Here is a 21,554-nt window from a genome sequence, read left to right as displayed (position 1 = left end):
CGCAGGGTGTGACGGTATGCATAGCGTTGCCCGCCAGCTCTAACTCACTCCACCGATGATGCGTCTTCGTCCCCTCCCTCCCCTTATCCTTTCACTGTGTCTATGCGGTTCCCCCCTCCTCCCGAGTCCACCCGGTATATATCCAACAGTTCCTCTTATTCCTTCCATTTATCTATCTCGATTTTTCATATTATTCAAACAAGAAAGGAATCCGATCTTATCGATCGGCGAAAGAAGTCTCCGTTTGAACGCCCGTTTAAATAAAGTATCGTACAGAATGTTCTATATTTAAGCAGTATTTTAATGTTTATAATTTTTAATTAATTTTGTTCGAAGGAAAATTTGTATTTTGTTCTCAAGAAAAATTTATCAGCCATAATCAAATCGATTCGTTATTTACTGAAAATGGAAACTATGTCACTAATACAAATCTACCGCAGTTGACGCACTTTGATTAATATCGGGTATAGTAATTAGTATCGGTGCCAAAATGCTCGCATAATTTACGATAGCGACGTTAGTGAAATGTAACACACACACATACATAAAGTATAAATATCTATTTCTGTGCAATAAGCAAGTCTCTGAATTAATTCTTTTAAAAAATTGAAAATTAATTAAAGTTGCAAAAAATGAAATATATAATTAATTTTCGAAGTATTAAAAAAAGCATCATATTATTGTTACAATGTTGAATCCTATGTAATCGATTGTACTCACAAAATTCAAGATTCGAAGATCTATTGGAGAAATATTGAAATTATATCTCTGACACGCGGTGTTTTAGGTCAGATCCCATCGGTAGTTAACGAGCGAGGAGAATCGAGATCGACCTCCTCTCCTCGTCTCCGAAGTCGGAAACCTTCGGGGATCTGTCGACCCTGAGTGATTGGCTCGGTCATCGATGTCGATTGATCAGCTTATGCTCCCGCGACTTTCAATCGAGCTTGCGTAAGGCGACACCGTTCTGTCTTTCTCTCCCTCTGTCCATCAGCCATCGATCGATGCACAATGCATACGTTTAATCAGAGAAACGACCCGCGTGCACGTCGTTCTCTCTACGATAGAAGAAATCGAATGTGCCTTCTCGCGCCGATAAATCAATAGCCGAGGTCGCGCAAGAGGAAGTAGATGGATGAGTGACGTAACGAGCCTGTTCTTACCGTATACGATCCTCGTATAAGGAAAGGGAGAGGGGGGGGGAGGGAGTCGACCCTCTCGCGCGCGCTGGATGTCCAAAGAGGCGGTACGATTGAATCGCGAGCGTGAGAGAACCTGTTGCCCGTCACGAGGACGATTAAGATTACGATTTCGTCTTCCGTGCGGGCGCACGAACAAATGCACGCACGCACGCACGCACGCACGCACGCACGCACGCACGCACGCACGCGTGCACGCGTGCACGCACACGAGATCAACTCGGTCCGATCTCACTCGGTATAATATCGTTACCGTTCTGCGATTATCATCCACCGAATCCCACCCGCGGTGTCGACTCCCGCTAATGCCCGACTCTCACGAGCGGCAACAAAGTTCCATCCGCAGCTTCCAGGTTAAGCGTCTCGCTCTCTTCCTCTCTGTCTCTCTGAAGACGAGCGCGACTGCCGCCGGTTTCATCAAGATCGGACACATAAACGCGAACAAGCGACGTTACTTGCTCGCCGTCCTTTGCGTTTCCCATCGTGCTCGCGCATCGAGGAAGTATATTCCAGATTTTGATACCGTTATCCAGATTTCATCTTTATCCCGGTCGATTTGCATTTCATACGTCGGAGCGTCGAGCGAGGTCGTTTCATATCTCGCCTCCATCTTCGTTCTAAGTTTCTTAGGGTTTAACGAAATATCCCGTTGGCCATCCCGATCCATTCGATTTTATCATTCGTTCGGCTTCTTTGTATCTCATGACTTTAATAGAGATATATTATCAAACACTAAATATAACTAATACATAATCGTAGACAGATCAAAGATTGTAATCTTCCAAATTAAATTGAAATAAACTTTCTTTTTTCTCTTACGATTACAATTTTTATACAATTAAATAAATTCCCATTATAATCATCCAATAAATTCCTATTATAATCATTATACTTGAAGCTTAGAATCGCTAGTTAGAATCGTACCATTAGACAAGTATTAAAGGTTTCGTGTTGGCGTGTCAAATGCAAATCGGGATTGCGCGCGATCGATCGACGGAGAGAGAACCGGGGATGTCCGGTTTTCGCGAGGGAATCGCGGTCTCGCAATTCCACGTCTCGAGAAGCTCGTGTGATGAGGAGCGCGTATGCGCTCATCTAATCGCCGGCACATGCGCTGGCTAGCGATTCAGAGACGAGCGCGAGAATGGAGCGGATGAACGAAGAAACGAACGAGAATGAAGATGACAGTAAAAGAAAGAAGGAAACGAGAAGGAAAGAGAGGGAGAAAGACATCAAAAACAGAGACCACCTACGTCTTACGACGCGCGCCCAGCGGATATTCAAGCGACCGTGTGTGTACGTTAGTTCCTCCACTTTATTTCGGCTCTAAAAATGCCGCTACGAGGTCCATCGTGACACGAGTGTCGCGCGGCCCGTCTTTTTCCCGCGACTTATTCTCTCTCTCTCTCTTTTTCTCTCATTGAGATCCTTCTCTCTCTCTCTCTCTCTCTCTCTTTCCTCTCCGATTCCAACGAGCGACGCCTCCGTGCCTTTGCTTTAACAGCCTTCCAATTTGTCAAGATCCCTGTTTGTCTCTCTCTCACTCTTTCTCTCTCTTTATCGTTTATATATCCTTTCTTTGTCTCCCTTTCGTTTCATTCTCGATCGCCGCCCGCTGCCGTCCATCCGCGTGCATCCCCTCTCCGGCATTGATGTAGCCTATCGCACCTCGAACCATTTGCTGGGGTGTCATTGACCCATACGCGCTCCGGTGTAGCCCCAATGGGGCATCCAGAGGTTTACTGTCGAATTCGCATTGTGTGCGAAAGAGATTGCGATTAGGAACACAATCATCCTTTGTACAGCTTCATGTGAATATTATGAAAGCATAACTGCTTTCTCTTCAAGCAAATTGCGAATAAAATGAGTGATTTTCTCTAGAATCTAATTATCTTCCGAGATGTATATACTTAAATGTATTTACATCATTTTTATCTGGTATTTTTAGGGTCTAATTTAAAATTCCAATAATAATTATATACCGCCATGCCTTAAATTTTGTTCACAAATGTACAGAGATAAAAAAAGGTTGTCTCGTGAACTACGTTCTGAAGAATTAATGGACAATCGAAGTACATCCAGCACCGACGCGTTGATTTCCATCTAACAATTTATTTTTCAGTTTTTCTCGCGCGCGTCAAGACTTCGTCATCCCTCCCTAATCTTCCCGATTGTGAAAGTGGATCTCCGAATTCGTAGGCGGAATTATTACCCTTCTCAAATGTTAGGAGAACGAAGGGGAAGGTGACGCGGGGAAGTAAAAGGGAAGATTCCCCGGGAGGATGAAAAAATATGAGGTGCTCGGTAACTTAACCCCCGACTTCTCCCGCTGTCTCTGCGGGATCCCGTAGACCTACGTAGGTTCACAAACGTAAGTCTGACTAGGCGGCATAAGAAAGGTGGCGGTGGCGGCGAGAAAGCAAAAGGGAGTACAAACGATAGGATGGAATGGTAGACGCGGTTCGAAGGTCGTCCTACGTCGTGGATGGGCCAGCGACGCATGGGTGGAATTACCATTTACAAAGCGTTATTATGTTGGCGCATAATGTATACACATGTTAAATCAATTATTTAAGGAATACAGCTCTCGAAAAGTATACTCTTCTCGATAGAAGAAAAGTATTCTTTTCGAGAGCTGTATATTCGTTAAATAATTGATTTAGCTTCGCGAGAAATCGAGCGTCTCCTCAAAGAAGGATAAAGAAAAGAGAGAGAAATAAAGAGAGTTAGCGAGAAAGTAATATAGAATCTCTCTCTCTCTTCCTTCCTTCGTTTCTTCCTATCCTCCAACCGCCTCTCCATTTCTGCCAGCGGCGCTCTTTGCATATGGATTTTAAATTTCAATTGTGCTTTTCAAGTGGGGCCCCTATTCTTTTGTTTCCCGTTGCCCGCCCCGACTGTCTTCCCAAAGTCACCCTCTTTGCCTTTCTCTCGTTCCTCTTCATCGCTTTCTTTTTTTTCGGCGCTTCTGCCAGGAGAGAAGAAGATAAATGAAAAAAAAGAAAAGCCCTTATTAACACTTTAGGCTGAGTCCTTTAATTAAAATTGTGTGCGAGTGACACACGTGACAAAGAAACAGTATCTTATCATACTAAAGTAGTTAAAGAGAAACGTATTCAAATGCAAGATATAAAAGATTCATATTGTTAATGGAATGAAGAAGTTGATGACAATGCGACAATATTGAATAAGAAGCTTTCTGTATTGAATTTTTTTAGATGCAAATTAGCGTTTATAGCAAACAAATATAAAAGTGAATGAGACCAACAAATGAAAAAGAAAGTCAGGAGCCAAGATATCAATCATTCGTGTGCTGGAACGGGGCTGGTTCGCCGAAATATGTATTTATTTGTTTCCATGCATCGTAATTTGACTAAATCTGAATAAATAAAACCCATCATCCTTTCCCTTCTCTCGCATCCTCATCGTTCACCCGTTCATAAATTTCCCCTACGGTATTAACGGCGAATGATATGCACGGCAGCGACGATACGCAGTATCGCGGTGTGAAAAGAGCTTTAATTTATCTTATATACCGTTCGCTCGAATGCGTATGGCTGTGTGCTAGAAAGGGAGAGAGAGAGAAAGAGAAGAAAGAGAGAGAGCGATTTCGGTATTAGCATGTAAATCACCGAGTGAAGCTTTTTGAAATAGAAACCTTCCATCCGAGACGCGACAGCGATAATCGAATTCTCTAATCTAAAACAACGAGGAGAGACGTATAAGCGGGGGATTCGGTGACTACGAGAGTCGCCTCTCTCTTTGCTCTTCGTTTCTTTGCCTCGATTCACCGAGCGTTTCTTCGCATCTTCTCTTTCTTTTTTTTTTCTCGGTCTTGAGCCGCGTATTACTATGTAAATTGCTATCAGATCGCGATAATCAAATTAATCGTCCCAAACGATCGTCGGACAAAGCGAACCGATCGGTGATCCTCGTCCGATTTCTTTGTTTCTCTCTTTCGCGTGTTTGCGTAGTCACGGGAGAAAAATAAATTCGCTTGACAACGCCCGATTTTGCCGATCCTGATCGCCTCCCATCGATTCGATCTCTTCCGTGTTTGCATCGTGCTTCGGTCCGGTTTCTCAAACGGTCGAGAATCTCGCATCACTATGTAAATTACCGCGCCATCTCTACAAGGAGGTAGATCCTTATGCTGTGATCGCGATAATTAAATTAATCGGGCCAAATACCCGCCAAAAAATTCGTCCTCTGTTTTAAAAAAGCGAGAGGGAGAGAAAGAGGGAAAAAAAGAGAGAGAGAGAGAGAGAGAGACAGCGGAGCTGACTCCGAGAGATTCGGGCGATTATATTTCTCGTTATTCTTTTTAATTGGCCCGGCACGATCTCACCAGCGCGACCGACAAAAAGAGGATAAATATCTCGTTAGAATCGGGTGGGCTATCGTCCGTCTCTCCTATACGTTTTATTATTTTTTTTTTCTACCGCGCCGGTCGGCCGTCGATTCGCCGAAGCGATCAGCGAGAATCATCGGAAAATTGCCGCGTCGCGTCGCGATGCTCTGCCTTTATCGGAGATTTATGCGGGTCAGTAATCCGCGTATATTGATAATCTTCATATGCAAACAAGACGCAATCGACACACATAAACGTATATATTTTGTGTATTTTGTGCGTATTATCAACAATGCCGAGGAAAAGACGATTCTTGATCTGTCCCTAGACGGGACACATATATATGTGTAAGGCAAAAAGGAAAGTAACATGTGAAAGGCAATGTGCGAGAACTTGGGGCACGGCCTATATATTTTCTTCAATGCGATTTGTCAGCCACCTGTCCGATCGGCAGTTCCTACGGTTCGATAAATTCCACATACTGAGAATATTAGAGGCGTTCGTGTAGCTATTATTATAGTATGTGTGTGTGTGTGTGTGCACGAATATAGGTACTCGATTGCGACGTGCCACGATTTTGCACGTGTCTTGTACGCGTGCATAAGAGCATGCGAGGGTCTCTTTCTCGCTTGGTATCTACACGCAACGAGTGCGATTTATCTCGAAAAGGAGGAAAGAGGGAGGAAGAGAGGGGGGAACCGGGGTTAATGCGTTCCGAGAATCTATTATCGGGCTCCCAATATTATAATTATTTTATTAACGATTCGCTCATTATATTCCTTTTTACGGACGAGCGAAGGTGATTACAATTATTTGTCTTCGTTTTTTTTTCCTTGATCCCTTTTTGTCCCCTCTGCCTACATTACTGCTCTTCCGCGTAATGTCAGCACCTACCATAAAAGCATCCGCTTTGTTGGAGAACGTATCCTTGGAATTCGGATGACGAAAGCTCGCTTTTATAAATGCGTTCGATTAATCGCACGATATCCCGTAAGAAGGAAAAGTTGTCTTATAAATTACCTCAATAATACGTCGTCGTGATACTAAATATAATCAAAGATTTAAGAGAATGCGAAACAGACGAAATTATATATATTTTTACATATAAAATTCCGGAATGTTATTGCATGTCATAAAAAAACCTCGCGCGACAAATCATGTGAAATGTCGCAATTTTTGCTAATGATGTAGGAATTTGATTAGCATCCTTAAAATAACGAGACGGATTTAAACGGACAAAGACAGGATGGTAAATTCGTAGAAATAATTATATTAAATAGAGCCGCGACCACATTCACGCAGAGATAATTTCCTAAAAAACGTGATATTGATCAGCGCGCGAAGACTGGCCGGTTCGTTCGAGAAGTCGTTAATCAGCACGATGAGGGCGATGAGAGGGTTCATTAGCAAAGCGTTCGCTCTCGCGGTCGAAGGAGATATTTGCGGTTTCTCTATCTTTCTCTCTTTCTCCCGCCGGTTCTTCTCTTTCTCTCGGTCGACCGCTGTTCCCAGGAATCTTTCAATTCCAGTCTACAGGATGGGGTTGTATCCTCGCGTGCGTTGTTAAGACCGAGATTTTATGACATGATCCAAAATAACGAGGAACCTGAGTCAGTCACGCGCATAAGTTATCTCGTTTCGTTTCTCGCCCGAATCGACCGGTCGAGTTCCGTCCATCGGTGACCTCGGTGGTCCATGCGATGGAAATGGCGAACCATCTTGTCAGAATGCGCCTAAAACTCGGGTCATCCAAAGTCATCCTGATGCCCGATAATCGATGACGTCGTCGACGCGGCTATTAAAAAGCTCGAAAATAAATAAGCGAGACGATAAATGTCGTGCTCCGGAATTCTAGCGTGATACAGATTTGAGATCTCGCGGAAAATATCGATTTAATATCGACATATTTTTATATGACATATATATATGATATAAGCTCACAGAGCCATTTTGTGCCGAAGTTTTAACGCTTAGATTGACTTATGGCCGGATTAGCGAGTTTGAAATACGACCGCGTGTTAAAATTTCGAAACCTCGACGTTTCGCGTACACTTGGAATATTTACGCGCGCGCGGACGCATTAAATTCATCGCTAACGTGTACTATCATTAAACGCGACATTAAATGCATCCTTCGCGTTTAAATGTGAGCCCCGTGTGAATGCAACAACGGCTTGCCTCCTAACTGCTGTCTTAGAAGTGCATTTACGCGCACACCTGATCGTGTTCCGTACGAATACACGACATCAAACTCGTTCCGATAAACGTGAGACCTTCGTGTGTACCTGATCCGGCTGTTCCGCTTATTCGCCGAACCCGAGCCTTATTTAGTTATATATCGCGTTAGTGCAACCGTTACACTTGATCGCGCAAATTAAAATTTATCGCGAGAGCGTTCGAGAAAATTGCCTTAATTTTCCGAAATGGAAAGTACCACTTGAAACATTTCTGCTTCCCGATCGCGACTTGGCTCTCTCAAGAAAAACATTTCGAATTATTTAAGATTGCGCTAAGCGACTGGAGTCTTCCTTACACGTGTCGTACATGTTCATTCTCGAGTACTGTTGCCTTCGAGACGAAAAACGTCGGTCTTGCATCACGAAATATCTTATTTACGGTGTCGTTATAACGGCGCTGGTCTCACACCGAATGGAGCAAAAGACGCAGGAGAGATAGACGCGGCCGCAAGAGGAAATAGAAGAGATCCAACAACGATGAGAAATCTCTCGTTTCTTTTTCCGACTCTTTCTTTTTTCGCAGGTGCTGCTGCTGCTGCTGCTGCTGCTGCTGCTGCCGGATGACGGAGGGAAGTCACAAATTTTTTCATTAATATGCAGCGAGACACTCCTAACTCCCTGCTGCTCGGAAAAGGTAATGTAGTAGCGGGGGCAAAAAGGGAGAAAATGCGGAGCCCGCCCGGTGTGCACGTGCAACCGCCGGGACTCGTGTGTGTCTGCGCGTGTTGGCCGCACGCGCGCGTAGGTGTAAGAGAGAAATAATGGTCTGCTAGGAAATGTAACCGGCCGACGGCTCACGCCCTCGTCGCGACGCCTCGAGAGACTTTATGGAGGGATGAGGGAAGGGAAGAGAAGAGTGTTTTTTCTCTTTCTTCGGAGACGCGCGGAGAGAAGAAACACGAAAGAGAGTTAGAAGGCGGGCGCGCATGGAGGTGTAAAAACCGAGAGAGAATACGTATATAAAGTGTCGGGTGTACACGTCGATATACGCCACTTTGGAGGAGCAATTCGCTTCGTTTCATCCCCACATATTGTTTCCCCGCTCAAGAAATTGTTATTTGCCCTTCGTTTCGTAATAAAATTATTCAAAATATCGTTCTCCGTGGGATTACCTTGCTCGTGCGCAAGTAACTTTGCGTCATGCGAAAAGAAATTTAGATTCAATTTTTTACGCACGGTGTATATTTCATTCATACGTGAAACACATGATACGACGCGTCAAAATTAAAATGTATAAATTATTGGCTTGTGGATTTTTTAATTATAACTTAAAAATTTTTTTTTTTTAAATATTGTGGACCCTGCATATTTCATTCGTTTATAAATTTATAACGAATGAATTATTATAAATTTATAACGAAGCGTTATGTCGCAAATCGGCGCCGTGTTTATAAACAATTGGCGAGCAATTATAAACAAATTGAATGTTTACGACAGTTTGCGCAGGAGAGTCGAGTTTGACACTCGTGGCCTACAGCATCGCGGTTCGAACTCACGGAAATTATACCGGTTTGAATACCTGGCTGAAATGGGGAAACACGTAACACGGGGCTAACACGAGTCGTTCGTCGTTGGCGTACTTCGGGCCCCGCTATTCGAGGCGTTTTATTGGACGGCATGCCTAACCTCTCTATATATCTCTATACTTGTCTCCTCCTCTTCTCGACCGACGTCCTTCTCCCTTCTTACCTCTCACTCTCCGAGATTTTTCTCGGCGATTAAAATTTATGCTCACTCGCGTACCCGGTGCATGCATATCGCGTTTCGTCTCGCGCAATGCTCGTTTTACGCACACGTTCAAAGCGCACGTTTGTACACACATACACGAATGTACGCTCCGAGATATGATCCCGTCTTTCTCTCGCGTTTTTCCCATCTCGCTCTGAGTTTGACAAGTTTATTTGTCTCTGCGGCTCGCGATCGGGCGGGATTTCGTCGACGTCGTCGGACGGAAAATCTACCAAGAGCGAACGCGCGCGACAAAGGGACCACCGATGACGGTTTCCTTTCAGCGGAATTGCGATGATTCCGTCGTGGAAGCTCGCTCTGCTATTTATAGAAATAAGAATGGCATTAAAAAAAAATAAAGAGAGAGAGATGGACGGCGGAGAGGCGCGGTTTCGTCCAATCATCCGACGAAACAAAAAGCTTCGGGATAAAAAAATACTGATTTTTATTCTGGCAGGTTATACCGAAGCGACCCTTTGTGACTCGTGCCACAGCTTGGGCAGATATTGCACGTCGCCGATGATATTGAATATTTAAATCGCATTGATATTCCGCGAGGGCGAGGGAGGGTGCGCGACAACGTCGAGTTAAAAATATGAAGTTTTTTCGGCGCGCCAGAACCCGATTTGAAAGATCGATCGGCGGCGTGATAACCAGAATCAGTCCCGTCCGTCGGCATCGATAGAGTCAACATCTTCCAAAGATATAAGTTAAACGTCGTATCGAGACGTTGACAGGTTCCCGATAATGACGCCCGATAGCTCGAATATATTAACTCGCCGAACGTCATTCTCATTCTTAATTGACGCCGAAAACGAACAGGTGATTCCCGTAAATTTCGCTATCACGCTTTCTTCCAGCTTTTCGAACACCTTACGCGGGATCGTCTAACGATTTTTATTTACGAGATCGTTTCTCGATGTCTCGAATGATACTAAATACAAGATAACGCATATCTCGCTCCGTGTTGCGTAATGGACAAGAAGAGTGCATAGTACTCGGGTCGTAAGACCATCAATTTCGCGATAGAGGCATTTTCGCCGCGATGCATCGATGCATCTGGAGAAGTACCACTGCGAATTCCTCTTCCTCTCTTGCCCTCTTGCTTTTCTCTCCCATTCTCTCCCATTTTAATCGCAATGTCACAGTCCGTCTTCCATCGGACTCGATCAATGATAGTAGCCTACATTCGTCGTGTGATCTTTTCCTCGCGTATGAGGAAGCGTACCTAAGCCATAAGCCCAATCTTTGCGTACACACATAAAAAGAGCCAGGCGCGTAGTCTTTCCCTCTCTCTGTCTCTGTCCTTCTCTCTCTCCTTCATTTCTCAGACGATAGAGGACAAGTCCTATTCCGTCCTTGTCGAACCGATAGGATGCTGCCAGGCTTCCTTCGCGTACAGTCGAGGCCCGAGATCAGAGTAGTAGGTTGTACAGGTATGCACACGGAGGGAGGGGGGGGAAGGTTTGGCCGGGGGCATTCCTGCGGCGTTGCCGCGTCTCTTACTCACCGTGCCCTGAGAGAGAAAGGAAGAAACGAGAGAGAGAGGAGGAAGGCAGCAGCCCGAGAGAAAGAGAAAGAGGGGGAGAGAGAGAGAGAAAAAGAGAAAGGAAGAGACAAGGAGCCGAAGGAGGAAGGAATAAAAGCGACGAGCTGGGCTCTCGCACGACCACGAGCGCAACTCGAACGAGTCTTTCTACCTTTTCGCGGAGGCAATCGAGTTTGCTCGGCAAGAGAGCACTGCTTCTCGCGAGACCCGTTCCCGGCTACTCTCGCTTCTCGCTCCCGATATCCCGATGTCGCTCCCGCATCGGGGAATCGCTAACTTCTTCCACGCTGAGACGTTCGAGAGCTTCGGAAGCTCGCGCGCGCGCGCGTGGTGCGATGAAAGACAGGATGAAGGATCCCGCTCTACGAGCGGGATTAGCTAAAATTTAATCAACGTCTCGGGCCACCCGAAGACAGCTGCACATCGAGTGGGCGGTATCGATTAATGCGTTTACGGTAAACGGATCAACGGAGAAGTTAGCGAGGGACGCAATTATAGGAGCGATGGGACTTCCGCGCTATCGCAATTCCGATTCGTTCGTCCATTTCTGATTTCGCGTTGGCTCTCGGCTAATGTCTGTTAACGTACAACGGAATCGAATGAAAGGAAGTTTCGAGCCTTGGGTGGGGTTTCATCGGGCTCTCTCCGGGCGATCGCATCGTCGGAGAGCAGAACGATGGACTCGCTTCTGAACGGTAAATGAGTTCGGGGCACGAGTGGACGGTGGTAGCGAATGTTCATGGGCCTTACTTCGAGAAAGTAATTGAATCTCGAACCGCCACATTACACGGGATTCGGTTCGTTTAAAATTCTCGAAAGATTTCGTTCGCGATCGAGAAGAAAAATCGAAGGCTAAGCTAGACATGATGGATCAGCTTCTTTTTGTTTATAGTAGCAAATTTAAATAAGTACTTCTTTAATTATTTGAATTCAAGCGAATTTAAATAGTATTTATAATGTTAAGAAAATAGATACATGCATTTATAAGTAACTGTCAATATTTTTTATATCGACGAGATTTTCTTTCGGTTCGAAAAAGATAAAAAACTGCTGAGCTAAATCGATCAGTTATCGTAGAGAGAGATCGGAGGCACGAGTGCAACTACGATTCTAGTAGTTAAGAATTCGATTTCGCGAGACGTCACGCACCGATGAAGAATTTTAAGTCCCGATATCTCGTGGCCCAGGCTCTTCCCGGAGCCGGCGGTGCTCGTACCTGTAAATTTGAAAGTTCGCGAACTAAAGTAATGGACGCGCATCTTAGGGATCACGAATGCGATCGAAGGATAAAGTTCGCAGATGTTAGCGACGACGGCAGCGACGACAGAAAGAAGAGGAGGAGAGGAGGGGAGGGCGAGAGGAAGAGAAGCGAGCTTCGCAAAGATATCGCGGGGCTAAGGATAACGAGGAGCTCGCGTTTCGTGCGAGTCGAGGGAAACAAAGTTAGCCGCTTCCATCGGCAGACACGGTCCACTGGGAACGGATCCTTGGCAAGTTCCATTAAACGCGTTACATATCGAGGAGAGGGAAGAAGAACTCTCGAGGGGCCACCGGAGAAACTTGCCGCGGGTACTCCGCGGTGGCCGCAATCGCAGGATGTAACCCGGAGATCTTGAAACCGAGTCGGTCCCGAAATTCGCCAGAAGCAAGGAACACGTGGTCGAATATTATCTAATCGATTATGTAAAAAAACAGCGCAGTTCTATAGCGCTAGAAGACACACACTTCTTTTAATATATATGATATAATTTATCAAATTATATAACATACTCCTGGACAAAAAATTAATGCATAATTTTTTTTCACTTTTTCTTTAAAATTTTTCGTTAAAATTTAAATATTGGCTAGAAAAAGTGAAAAAAAATTATGCGTTAATTTTATCCAGGAGTATATATATTGTGAAATTATATTCATACATTATAAATTTTATTTCCGTTTATTTAGGTCAAAAGTATATAATAGATATTTCGCAAAAAAATTAATATAGAAATTAAAATTTCCCTTCACACACATATGCATTTTCCATATTAATAGTTTCTCGTCTAAAATGTAAGGATTTCAGCCCCTCTTTTTATGCACCTTATTTTTCATAAAACGCCCTAAAATCGCATCGTATAAAATAAGACGGGATGCCGCGAGTCTGCTGGCCGAATTCGTGGAGGCGTCTCTACGTCTCGGGCAGCCGGCGCGCCGGACCGTCCCCAAAAGCGCGACGAAACGATCCCCTTTTAATCCCCGAACGCTAACTACCAGCACCTCGGACGATCTCGCAATTCGGAAGATTGGTCCGCATTACGAAATTATCGTTATTCCCCTCTACGAAAGGGGGGAATAAGAGGGGCCGCGGAGAGGGCGAGCCATCGAGATGCCCGAGGCGCCAGGCTTTTTTTCGGTTAAAATATGGAAAACGTTCCGGGTAGCCTGCGTGGATGATCTTCAGAAACGCATAATGGGACTGGAAGGCCAATCTTGGCTCCGTTAAATCACGTTCGCAACGATCGAGACGAGGGCAGTGCGCACAGAAGAATTCTTTATCCGAGCAAACAACATCCATCGCCTCGAGATACTGACTCGACGCTCATAAGAAAAAGGAGAAAAAAAACAAGGGGAGAAGAAAAAAGAAAATTAAAAGTGCCTTGCCGTGAATCTCGATGCGACGAGAAATTATATCGCGATTAAGGGTGGACAAGAGACAAAGCGCATGGTTGATGTAAATGGATCTGAAATTTCTTCCCGTCAATATACATATATTTGGCCTTGCGACTATACTTAAAGTAAAGTGTGTCCGAGGTATTTTAGGCTGGAAAAAATTACCGAGTAAAATATTTTGCTAATTTATAATGATGGCTCTTTCATAACCCTTATTAAAGCCACGATGTATAAAGCGCCGCGCTGTATTAATCACGATACGATATTAGAAGAAATGCTGAACAAGAGTTGGAGGCTTTTGTTTCATGAGAAAAAAAGGAGGACGGATTATATAAAATAATAGCCTAATGTGAGTTAAAGTAGACGAGGAACTCATAGCCGCCACGTGATCGGCCGCCAGAATATTCGTGTGGGTAAGTATAGCGGTGCGTACGTAATTAGTGTCGTGGCAATTTGGTCATTCTCTTTCTTTCTCTCTCTTTCCTTGGTATTCAGCGTCTCCGCGCAATAAATCACGTGCCGTGCCGTGCCGCACCGCGAAATTACGATTGGAGCGTCAGGAAACGTCGACTTGATGCGAGCTAACGTGTCCCTTACGTTCGCTTCTCCGTTAGTCGTCGAAAAAAGAATCGTACCAATGTCTTGGATCGAGAACAAAAGAGATATTCCGCATATTACTGTATTTATTTTCGCGGTATACATGTGCCATTACTTTCCATCGTGTCATATGCTCTGAAAAAAATTGCTCTCGCGTAATTGGAGGTATCTCGTATTATTTTTCTTTAGTGAATTGCGACATAATTAACGAGAGCTAAAAATATTTTAATTTAATAGAATAAAAGCCATCGCGTGGACAATACGGAGATAATTAAGTCATTTGCGCGATTAACAAACGGTTATCGAAAGACTCCATTTTCCCGAGACTACAGATCGATCGATCACGTGGCGGCAACAAGCATTTCGACTCAACCTCGATACATCTGGCTAAGTATACATCCAAGAATGGCAATTGGCGCGATATATCGCGACCCGGGGTGTCGCCGTGGACTATCATCTCGGCTTGATTAGCCCTACGTAAGTACGTAGACAGCAAGAGGTAGGGTAAAAGGTAGGGGGGAACGGACGAGCGCTTACCTTGATCCGCCTGGATCCCTCGCGGGCAGATTAGCAGCAGCAGCAACGGCAGAAGGTGGGCAGCGGAAGCAGCAACGGCGGCGCAGGTGGCTAGGAGGCCTGCTACGCCCGCCATATTGAAGGGGGCCATTCTTATCGCCGTGTGGACCCCACACTGCCGCAGTGGACGGCCGTCGGTCCTCTCACGATCAGCGCGAGGATGCAGTGTCGTCACTCTCGCCTCCTCATGCCTCCTCAAAGATCCGCTTCGCGCCTCGCGTCGTCGTCTTTGCTCGTCACCGGCTACCACCGATCGAATTCCTCCACCCTCTTTGTCACCCACCACCTCCGCCTTCTTCACCGGCCACAGCTTTCCATGTGGATCAAAGCCTCATAAACAAAGAGCGGTTTTACTGGCTGATGAACCTGAAAAAAATAAAAATTAATCATATTAATCATATTAGAATCTAAAAATATACCATTTATTCTGCTTGTTATGTTATTATATTTTTCCCTTTATATATATAATATCTTTATGAAAAGTTATTGGAAGAGTGAAAAAAACTAATTAATGTAATTCTATCTTTTCAATCATACAGAGATAAAAATCATATATATATACATACTCCAAAATTTCGATATACATAGACAAGTAATATGATTTTTATCGCTTGTTTGATTGAAAAGGTAGAATTACATTCATTAGTTTTCTTCACTCTTCCAATAACTTTTCATAAAAACATTATTTTCTCTCTTACAAACATGCTTTAATTATACAGTGTTCGTTGATTGAATGCAAAATATTTTTGTTTCCTTTAAAATAAATCAACATTATCTATAATAAATCTTTTCATTTTTTGATATAAACATAAAATTTAATATTAATTTATAATTGTAGGTAATTATAAAAATACATATAAATAATTATTAAAAAAAATAAATTGCTAAACATTAATATAAAAATAGTAAGAATAAAGTTGTAAGATATTCTTTATACGCGCTGTTTTTTTAAAAATGCTAGCACTTAGTATCTAATTCAGGTTTGGCAATGATGACAAAAATATATGTCATATAAAAGAAGAAAAGTAAAAGCCGCGAACGACATATATAGAGTTCAAGGTCAACTTGCATTATATTGGCGAAGAGTTCCGGTAATACCGGACTTTGTATTCAATACTCAATTACCGTGCGTGAAAAGGAAAATAGTAGTAGCAACGATAGGATGGGAGAATAGTAAGAATAAAAAAAAACAAGAAAAGGAGCGAAAACTCGGAACAAAACTTTGGGGTTCATCGCGATAGTGGAAGGGTGTCGGGATAAGGTAGGACTGGAGAGAGGGTAAGAGGTTTTAGGATCAATACCATGCGTTTATCCGTCTCCTTCTCGCTTCCACCATCTTCGACTTCTGTTCTTCTCGTGCTCGAGAGACGCGATATAGCAGGGAAAAAGAGAGAGAGAGAGAGAGAGAGAGAGAGAGTGTGTGTGTCGACTGTCTCTTTTCGATACACTCTGTCTTTCGCTTTCGCTTTGGTAAGCTCTAAGGTCTGGTCGGTGTCTCGCCATTCTTCGATAAAACGAGAGGAACAAGGCAGAAGGGAGAAAAGACAGAGGGTGCCGCGTACGAGAAAGCGCGGGCACGAGGATCCGTAAGTAGGAACGAAATTCTAAAGTGCCGAAATGCAAAGAGATGGAAAAGAGCAAGAGTGTCAAAGAACGAAACAACGAAAGAAAGAGACGAAAGGAGAATAGAGAAGGAAAGAGAGAAAGGAAAAAAACAGAATGAGCAAGAGAGACGGTAGGCACTCTTTAGAAGTTCTTCTAAAGCGGGCAAAGACCTTCTCTCGCTTCTTCCCCTTCTCTCCGATTCTAGCCAGGTCAGCCAAGATGCATCCGCGAAATTGCAGACTTCAGTGAAACGCCGCAGCCGCCGCTGTTGCGACTCGGCTCGGCCCGGGTCGGTGCGCCAGGTAGCGCCTCTTAGCTCGGCTACCAACCGCTTGTGGTACCATTCGTTTTCTACTGTTGCCCGACGAGTGGTCTCGTCAAAAATTTAAGATGTCCTCCTTCTCCTCCGGCGCACCTCCTCGAGCCTCCTCCATCGTCCTTTCCGTTTCATCCCTTTCCACTTGAAAACGACTTCCTCTTCGGGCTACAAATGCGTAGTACTTTCTTTCATCCTGTCCGCTTTTTCATTTTTTTGATAAGACCCGCTAAAGAAATTGCCGAAAACAGCTTCACTTGCCTCAAGTAAAAGCACGAGAAAGAGAGAGAAGGACTGAAGTGGCGATGGAGAAGGATGGCTGCCCTGTAGGCGAGTATCTTTGAGAAGAGCCACTATTTTCCATTTTTTCCCCTTGCCCAATCTCCGCGTCTCATTGCCGGTACTTTTTACTTCCTTCGAAAAGCAGACGTAAACACGACGAGGATCGTTTCTCCCGCTAGCAGGTCGTCCACTCGGTAGGTGGTTGGCCACCTTCTTCAACGAGCAAAGGCCTCTCGCGTTTTTCTCTCTCCCTTTCTCTCTTCGTCTCGCTTCGCGTCCTCTTCCGGGCCAGACCTCTTTCCGCGTACCCGCCACCCAGGCAGGTAGGTACGCCAAATTGCAGATTTCGGGAGGCGGAGGAGGCCTCCCGACTCTCGAGTGGCTCGTGAAAATTTTAAGCCCTGCCTCTGTGCGATGCCGCGTCTCTTCCAACGAGTTTCGCGTCAAGCCGCGATACTCGCCCATCACAGGCTGGCGCGAGAGAGTGCGCCTCTGATACATACGTATACACAATGCCTCTCTTCGGCTTTCGGGGATATCTTTGAGTGCACTTGCCTCCTTTCAAGGTGAAAAGCTTTTCTCCTTCCTCCCCTCCTTGGCTTTCGTGACGTCGCGCTCTCGCGCTTCTATCCATCCGTCGCAAACCCTCCGACCACTCCTCCCGCACAACTCCGCGAAAAACTTTTGCCGCAGCCAGGTTTCTATCCAGATTAAGACGGTCCCTGGCGCTCTTTTACGGGGCTTACACCAAAGAAGTTTGTTATCCGAAAGACAGACTTTATCTCCGAAACATAATGGATGACAGTTTAATTGTCACGTTGTATGAAGATAAAAAATATCCAATCATGCATATAACGGAAACTCCGTCGTTCAATTTCTTTGTAATTAATTTTAGAACGATAACGGCTCTTTTAATTCGTAATAAGTCATAAAATTTTATAGAGAAATTTTTTACTTCCAGTAATCTTTCCGCACACGAAAAGTAAATAATAAAACATTCGGGCCTTGCGAAGGCTTCGCTTCGTAAGTGCTCGTATGATACAATCGGAACAATCTTAAATTTCAATTAACGGAATATAAGTTAAAGTTTATTCTCATATTTCTTACGAAACATGTAATTTTTTTATCTTTTCGCCGTCTAGATAAAGCATCAGAATAATTTCGCCGAGCAACGTGTAAGTTCTCGTTCATCTCCGTTTTCCTCTTCTTGTTCTTCACCGCTACTCGGGCGGGCTCTCGTCGTTCGATTCTTCTTGTTTCCAGCGTTTCGTCAGACTTTTCTCGTGCCGGTTCTCGTGACCGCCCCGGGACAAATTCTATTTCCGGTTGAATTTAAGACCCTCCGGAATACACGGATTTATTTCACCGGCATGCCGCGTGCGGACGAAGAGAGATAGAGAAGAAACGCGGGCGGGAGAGGAGCGACGCGGTTTTACTTCGAATCCAAAGAGGCTCGTAAACGTAACAAAGAAAAGACTCGGAAGGAGAAGCAGCGCAAGCATGAACGAAGAGCGGAGGAAACCTGCAAAGGGTGTAGGAGAAAAGAGAAGGTTCCTCGAAATTATTATACCTTGAACGATTGCCACTCTCGAGGCGATCCAGGCTCTATTATTTTTCCGAAACTACGTCTCTACTCGATCTTTCTTTTTTTTTACACTCTTGTTCCGTCTCATCTTTTACGATAGTAACGATCGTTCGGTTAACGAGTGACGGATAGACACAAGAAGCGAGACAACTTTCATCCTTGATAAATGAGAGAACATCGTCGTTAAGGCGGCCATCGCGTGATCAGGTCTATTTTTTTGAATCTTCGTCTACGATCTTCTTATCCGAGATTTTATTGCGTTGTGTTTGTAGCGATAAGAATTTTAAAACAACGCGCTTTGAAATCTTATTATGTCTTTTTTTCTTTTTTTCTTCCTTTGAACCTCTCCTTTGCTTAGTTTGATTAATTCCGTTATTTATTTTTTCTCTCTAGCTTAGGTCGCTTGTGTCTCTGTCTTGTCGATTTCAGAATCGCGCATTTACGCTGATAAGAATAGGAATAGAAAAAAAAGATTTTCTTTCAACACATCATCGCCGATACTTTTCTATCATAATCAAATTTTATAAACGTGATCCACGAAATATCGTTTGTAAATTATACTGTATAATAAATTAATTATTTTTCTTTTTCTACAAAATTATTATGTCGCGCGTTAAATATACGCAATTAAAAATAAATAAGATTTAATGTTGCTAGAATTTTGTCAATTGAATTATTTGCGCTCAAATTTATAAAATTGCTACGCTCGTATCGTGGGAATTAAATAATCGCGGAAGTTGCAGCGAGTATCGTATAGTGTGATTATGCGAACGAGTATAGATTTGCGAACGCAAACAAATCCACATATGTCGATATATAAAACCGCGAGGATTTCGCAATTCGCTCGGTCGTTTGTGCCAGGTGAAAGTGAGCCATGCGAGCTCCCGTAACGCTGCATCGAGCAAGATAGAGATCCGATCGACAGACGCAGCATATATCGATTCTCTCGTTAATGTTTAATTAAGATTTCGTAATCCGAATGCAGCGTCATATCACTATCGTGTAATCGAGAATCCATTATGCTCATCCGATCCTCGGGAGTTTCAATCGGATTTCTCCGACATATTATCGGAAAAATTTTTCATTCTCCCTCGCGCACGCGATAATGCATTCGTTTAATAGACAAAACATCCGGTTCTGTTCGTTATGACTGCGCGCGAAAACTGTTTGAAACGCATTGAAGAGATTTAAATGCTAAGATGGCACACACACACGCACACATATACACAGACGCTTGCGCGTGTGTGCGCTGAAGTTCGCATGATCCATAAATAGCTTTCGTGATTGAGGGTCGGAGAGATTATCTAAACGAACCATCCGCGTAAAGGAAACTGACGTTTACGCGAGCGCCTGAAATATAAGAAATAAGACTCGCCCCATTCATTAGCATTCCGCTATAATCAGCATTGGCATTCCTGATTACATACGTTTTTATACATACGTTTTCTCCTTACTAGCTTAGTCCGCTTCCTTATAGCACACACGATTATCTTTCAAATATAAATTTATTACGAGAAATCGTAATATAGAAAGAAATAATAAAAGGATAGATATATGTATATAATGAATAATGGAAATTTTTTTCTAAAAAGATAACGGAAACCATTTTCAATATCCTCAAGATTTAGAAAGCTCAATTGAACTTGTTCGATATATATGTAATGTATGTGAGCGTGATACGAAAGCAAAGAACACCATTTTCGAGCGATATATTGTGAAACTTAGGGAGACAAATATGAGTCGTTCGGGCGGAACTAAAAGTAACGAAGAAAAAGCAGTACGTTTTTCTTATCGCGAGTCGTCCAGCATGCAACTGGACAGCCGATGATAAAGCTAATGGCCTCCGCGGAGTTCATCAGTGATCAGTCACGCGATCCTGGCCTCCATTCCTTTTCTACTCGCGGTAAAGAATCTGCTTCAACGGAGTCGAGCGAATCTTTATCGCGTTTTCACCAGAAGGGAAAATCGAGGAATAAAGGAAAACGGAGGGAACGAGAGGGAATGAGAGAGACAGGAAGAGAGAAAAAGAACGAGAGATTTCCGAGAAAACGACGGGAGGACAGAATCTGGGACTGCCGCCAGGTGATAGCCTAATCCACGTTCCTCCGTTTATCCGTGACGTGTCGTGACAAACGTTCCGTACGTTGTTCGCATACGTCAAAATAGTTCGACCATTAGCGGTCTCTTCGGGCTTTTCTCGAGCCCCTCGCACGGCGGATGGAATCCCCTTTCCTCTCTTCGTCAGAAATCAAGGAAAAAGAAGACGTACGCACGCGGATAACGACAGGGTGCGCTTACGCTCTTCGTAATTTATACGTCTCTAATCTCGACGATAAGCTCCTCGTCGCGGCTTCGTGTCCCCGGATTGCGTTAAGTATCGTGAAATGACACCCGCGTCTTCGTGCACGCGCACACGCATCTCCGTATCGACGCGCGAGTGCGTGTGCACGATGATATACCCGCCGTCTTTTCGGGCAATGGGCTCTCACGAGGCCGCTCGCTCTCTCGCGTGCCTCATAATTTTACTCAAGGGGCCGCAACAGTTCTATATTTCACGAGGGCTCGAACGAAACTCCGAGAGTCGTTGTTCGTTGCCGGCGCTTCCTCCGGTTGCTTCTTTCGTGGGCACGCACTATGTCTAGGGCCATATGGCTTTCGTTTCTTCTTTCTCCCTCTGCCTTTCTCTCTCTTCTTTCCCCTTTAGTTTTCCTGTCCCTTTGTTGGGGTATCTCTCCTCCCCCCCCCTGTTCCTCTCCCTCTTCCTACGCAACACTGTTGAATTGTCTCTTTCCGCTATATTTAGTTTTATGCTAGCTCGGCGCGCGACGTATAGTTCATCATTCCCTAGAGACATTACACAGACCGTGTTTCTTTTTTTACG

At 44.2% G+C, this 21,554-nt stretch overlaps 1 protein-coding gene across 20 annotated transcripts in view; it reads right to left on the bottom strand.

The window, feature by feature from the left end:
• Window positions 1-21,554, bottom strand: part of LOC105259214 (ephrin type-B receptor 1-B) — an 89,687-nt gene that overhangs the window by 42,126 nt on the left and 26,007 nt on the right. For all 20 annotated transcript variants that reach the window (XM_011271026.3, XM_025415515.1, XM_025415514.1 and 17 more), the window contains exon 2: window positions 14,847-15,251. In XM_011271026.3, coding sequence (XP_011269328.1) covers window positions 14,847-14,976 — 130 coding nt within the window. In that variant the 5' untranslated portion in view covers window positions 14,977-15,251. The remainder of the gene's footprint in view (window positions 1-14,846; window positions 15,252-21,554) is intronic.

The sequence above is a fragment of the Camponotus floridanus genome, unplaced genomic scaffold (genome assembly GCF_003227725.1).
Source record: "Camponotus floridanus strain SB8 unplaced genomic scaffold, Cflo_v7.5 scaffold121, whole genome shotgun sequence".
NCBI lineage: Eukaryota > Metazoa > Arthropoda > Insecta > Hymenoptera > Formicidae > Camponotus > Camponotus floridanus.
The sequence above is the reverse complement of the archived record's forward strand: the minus strand, read 5'-3'. Positions and strand labels throughout refer to the sequence as shown.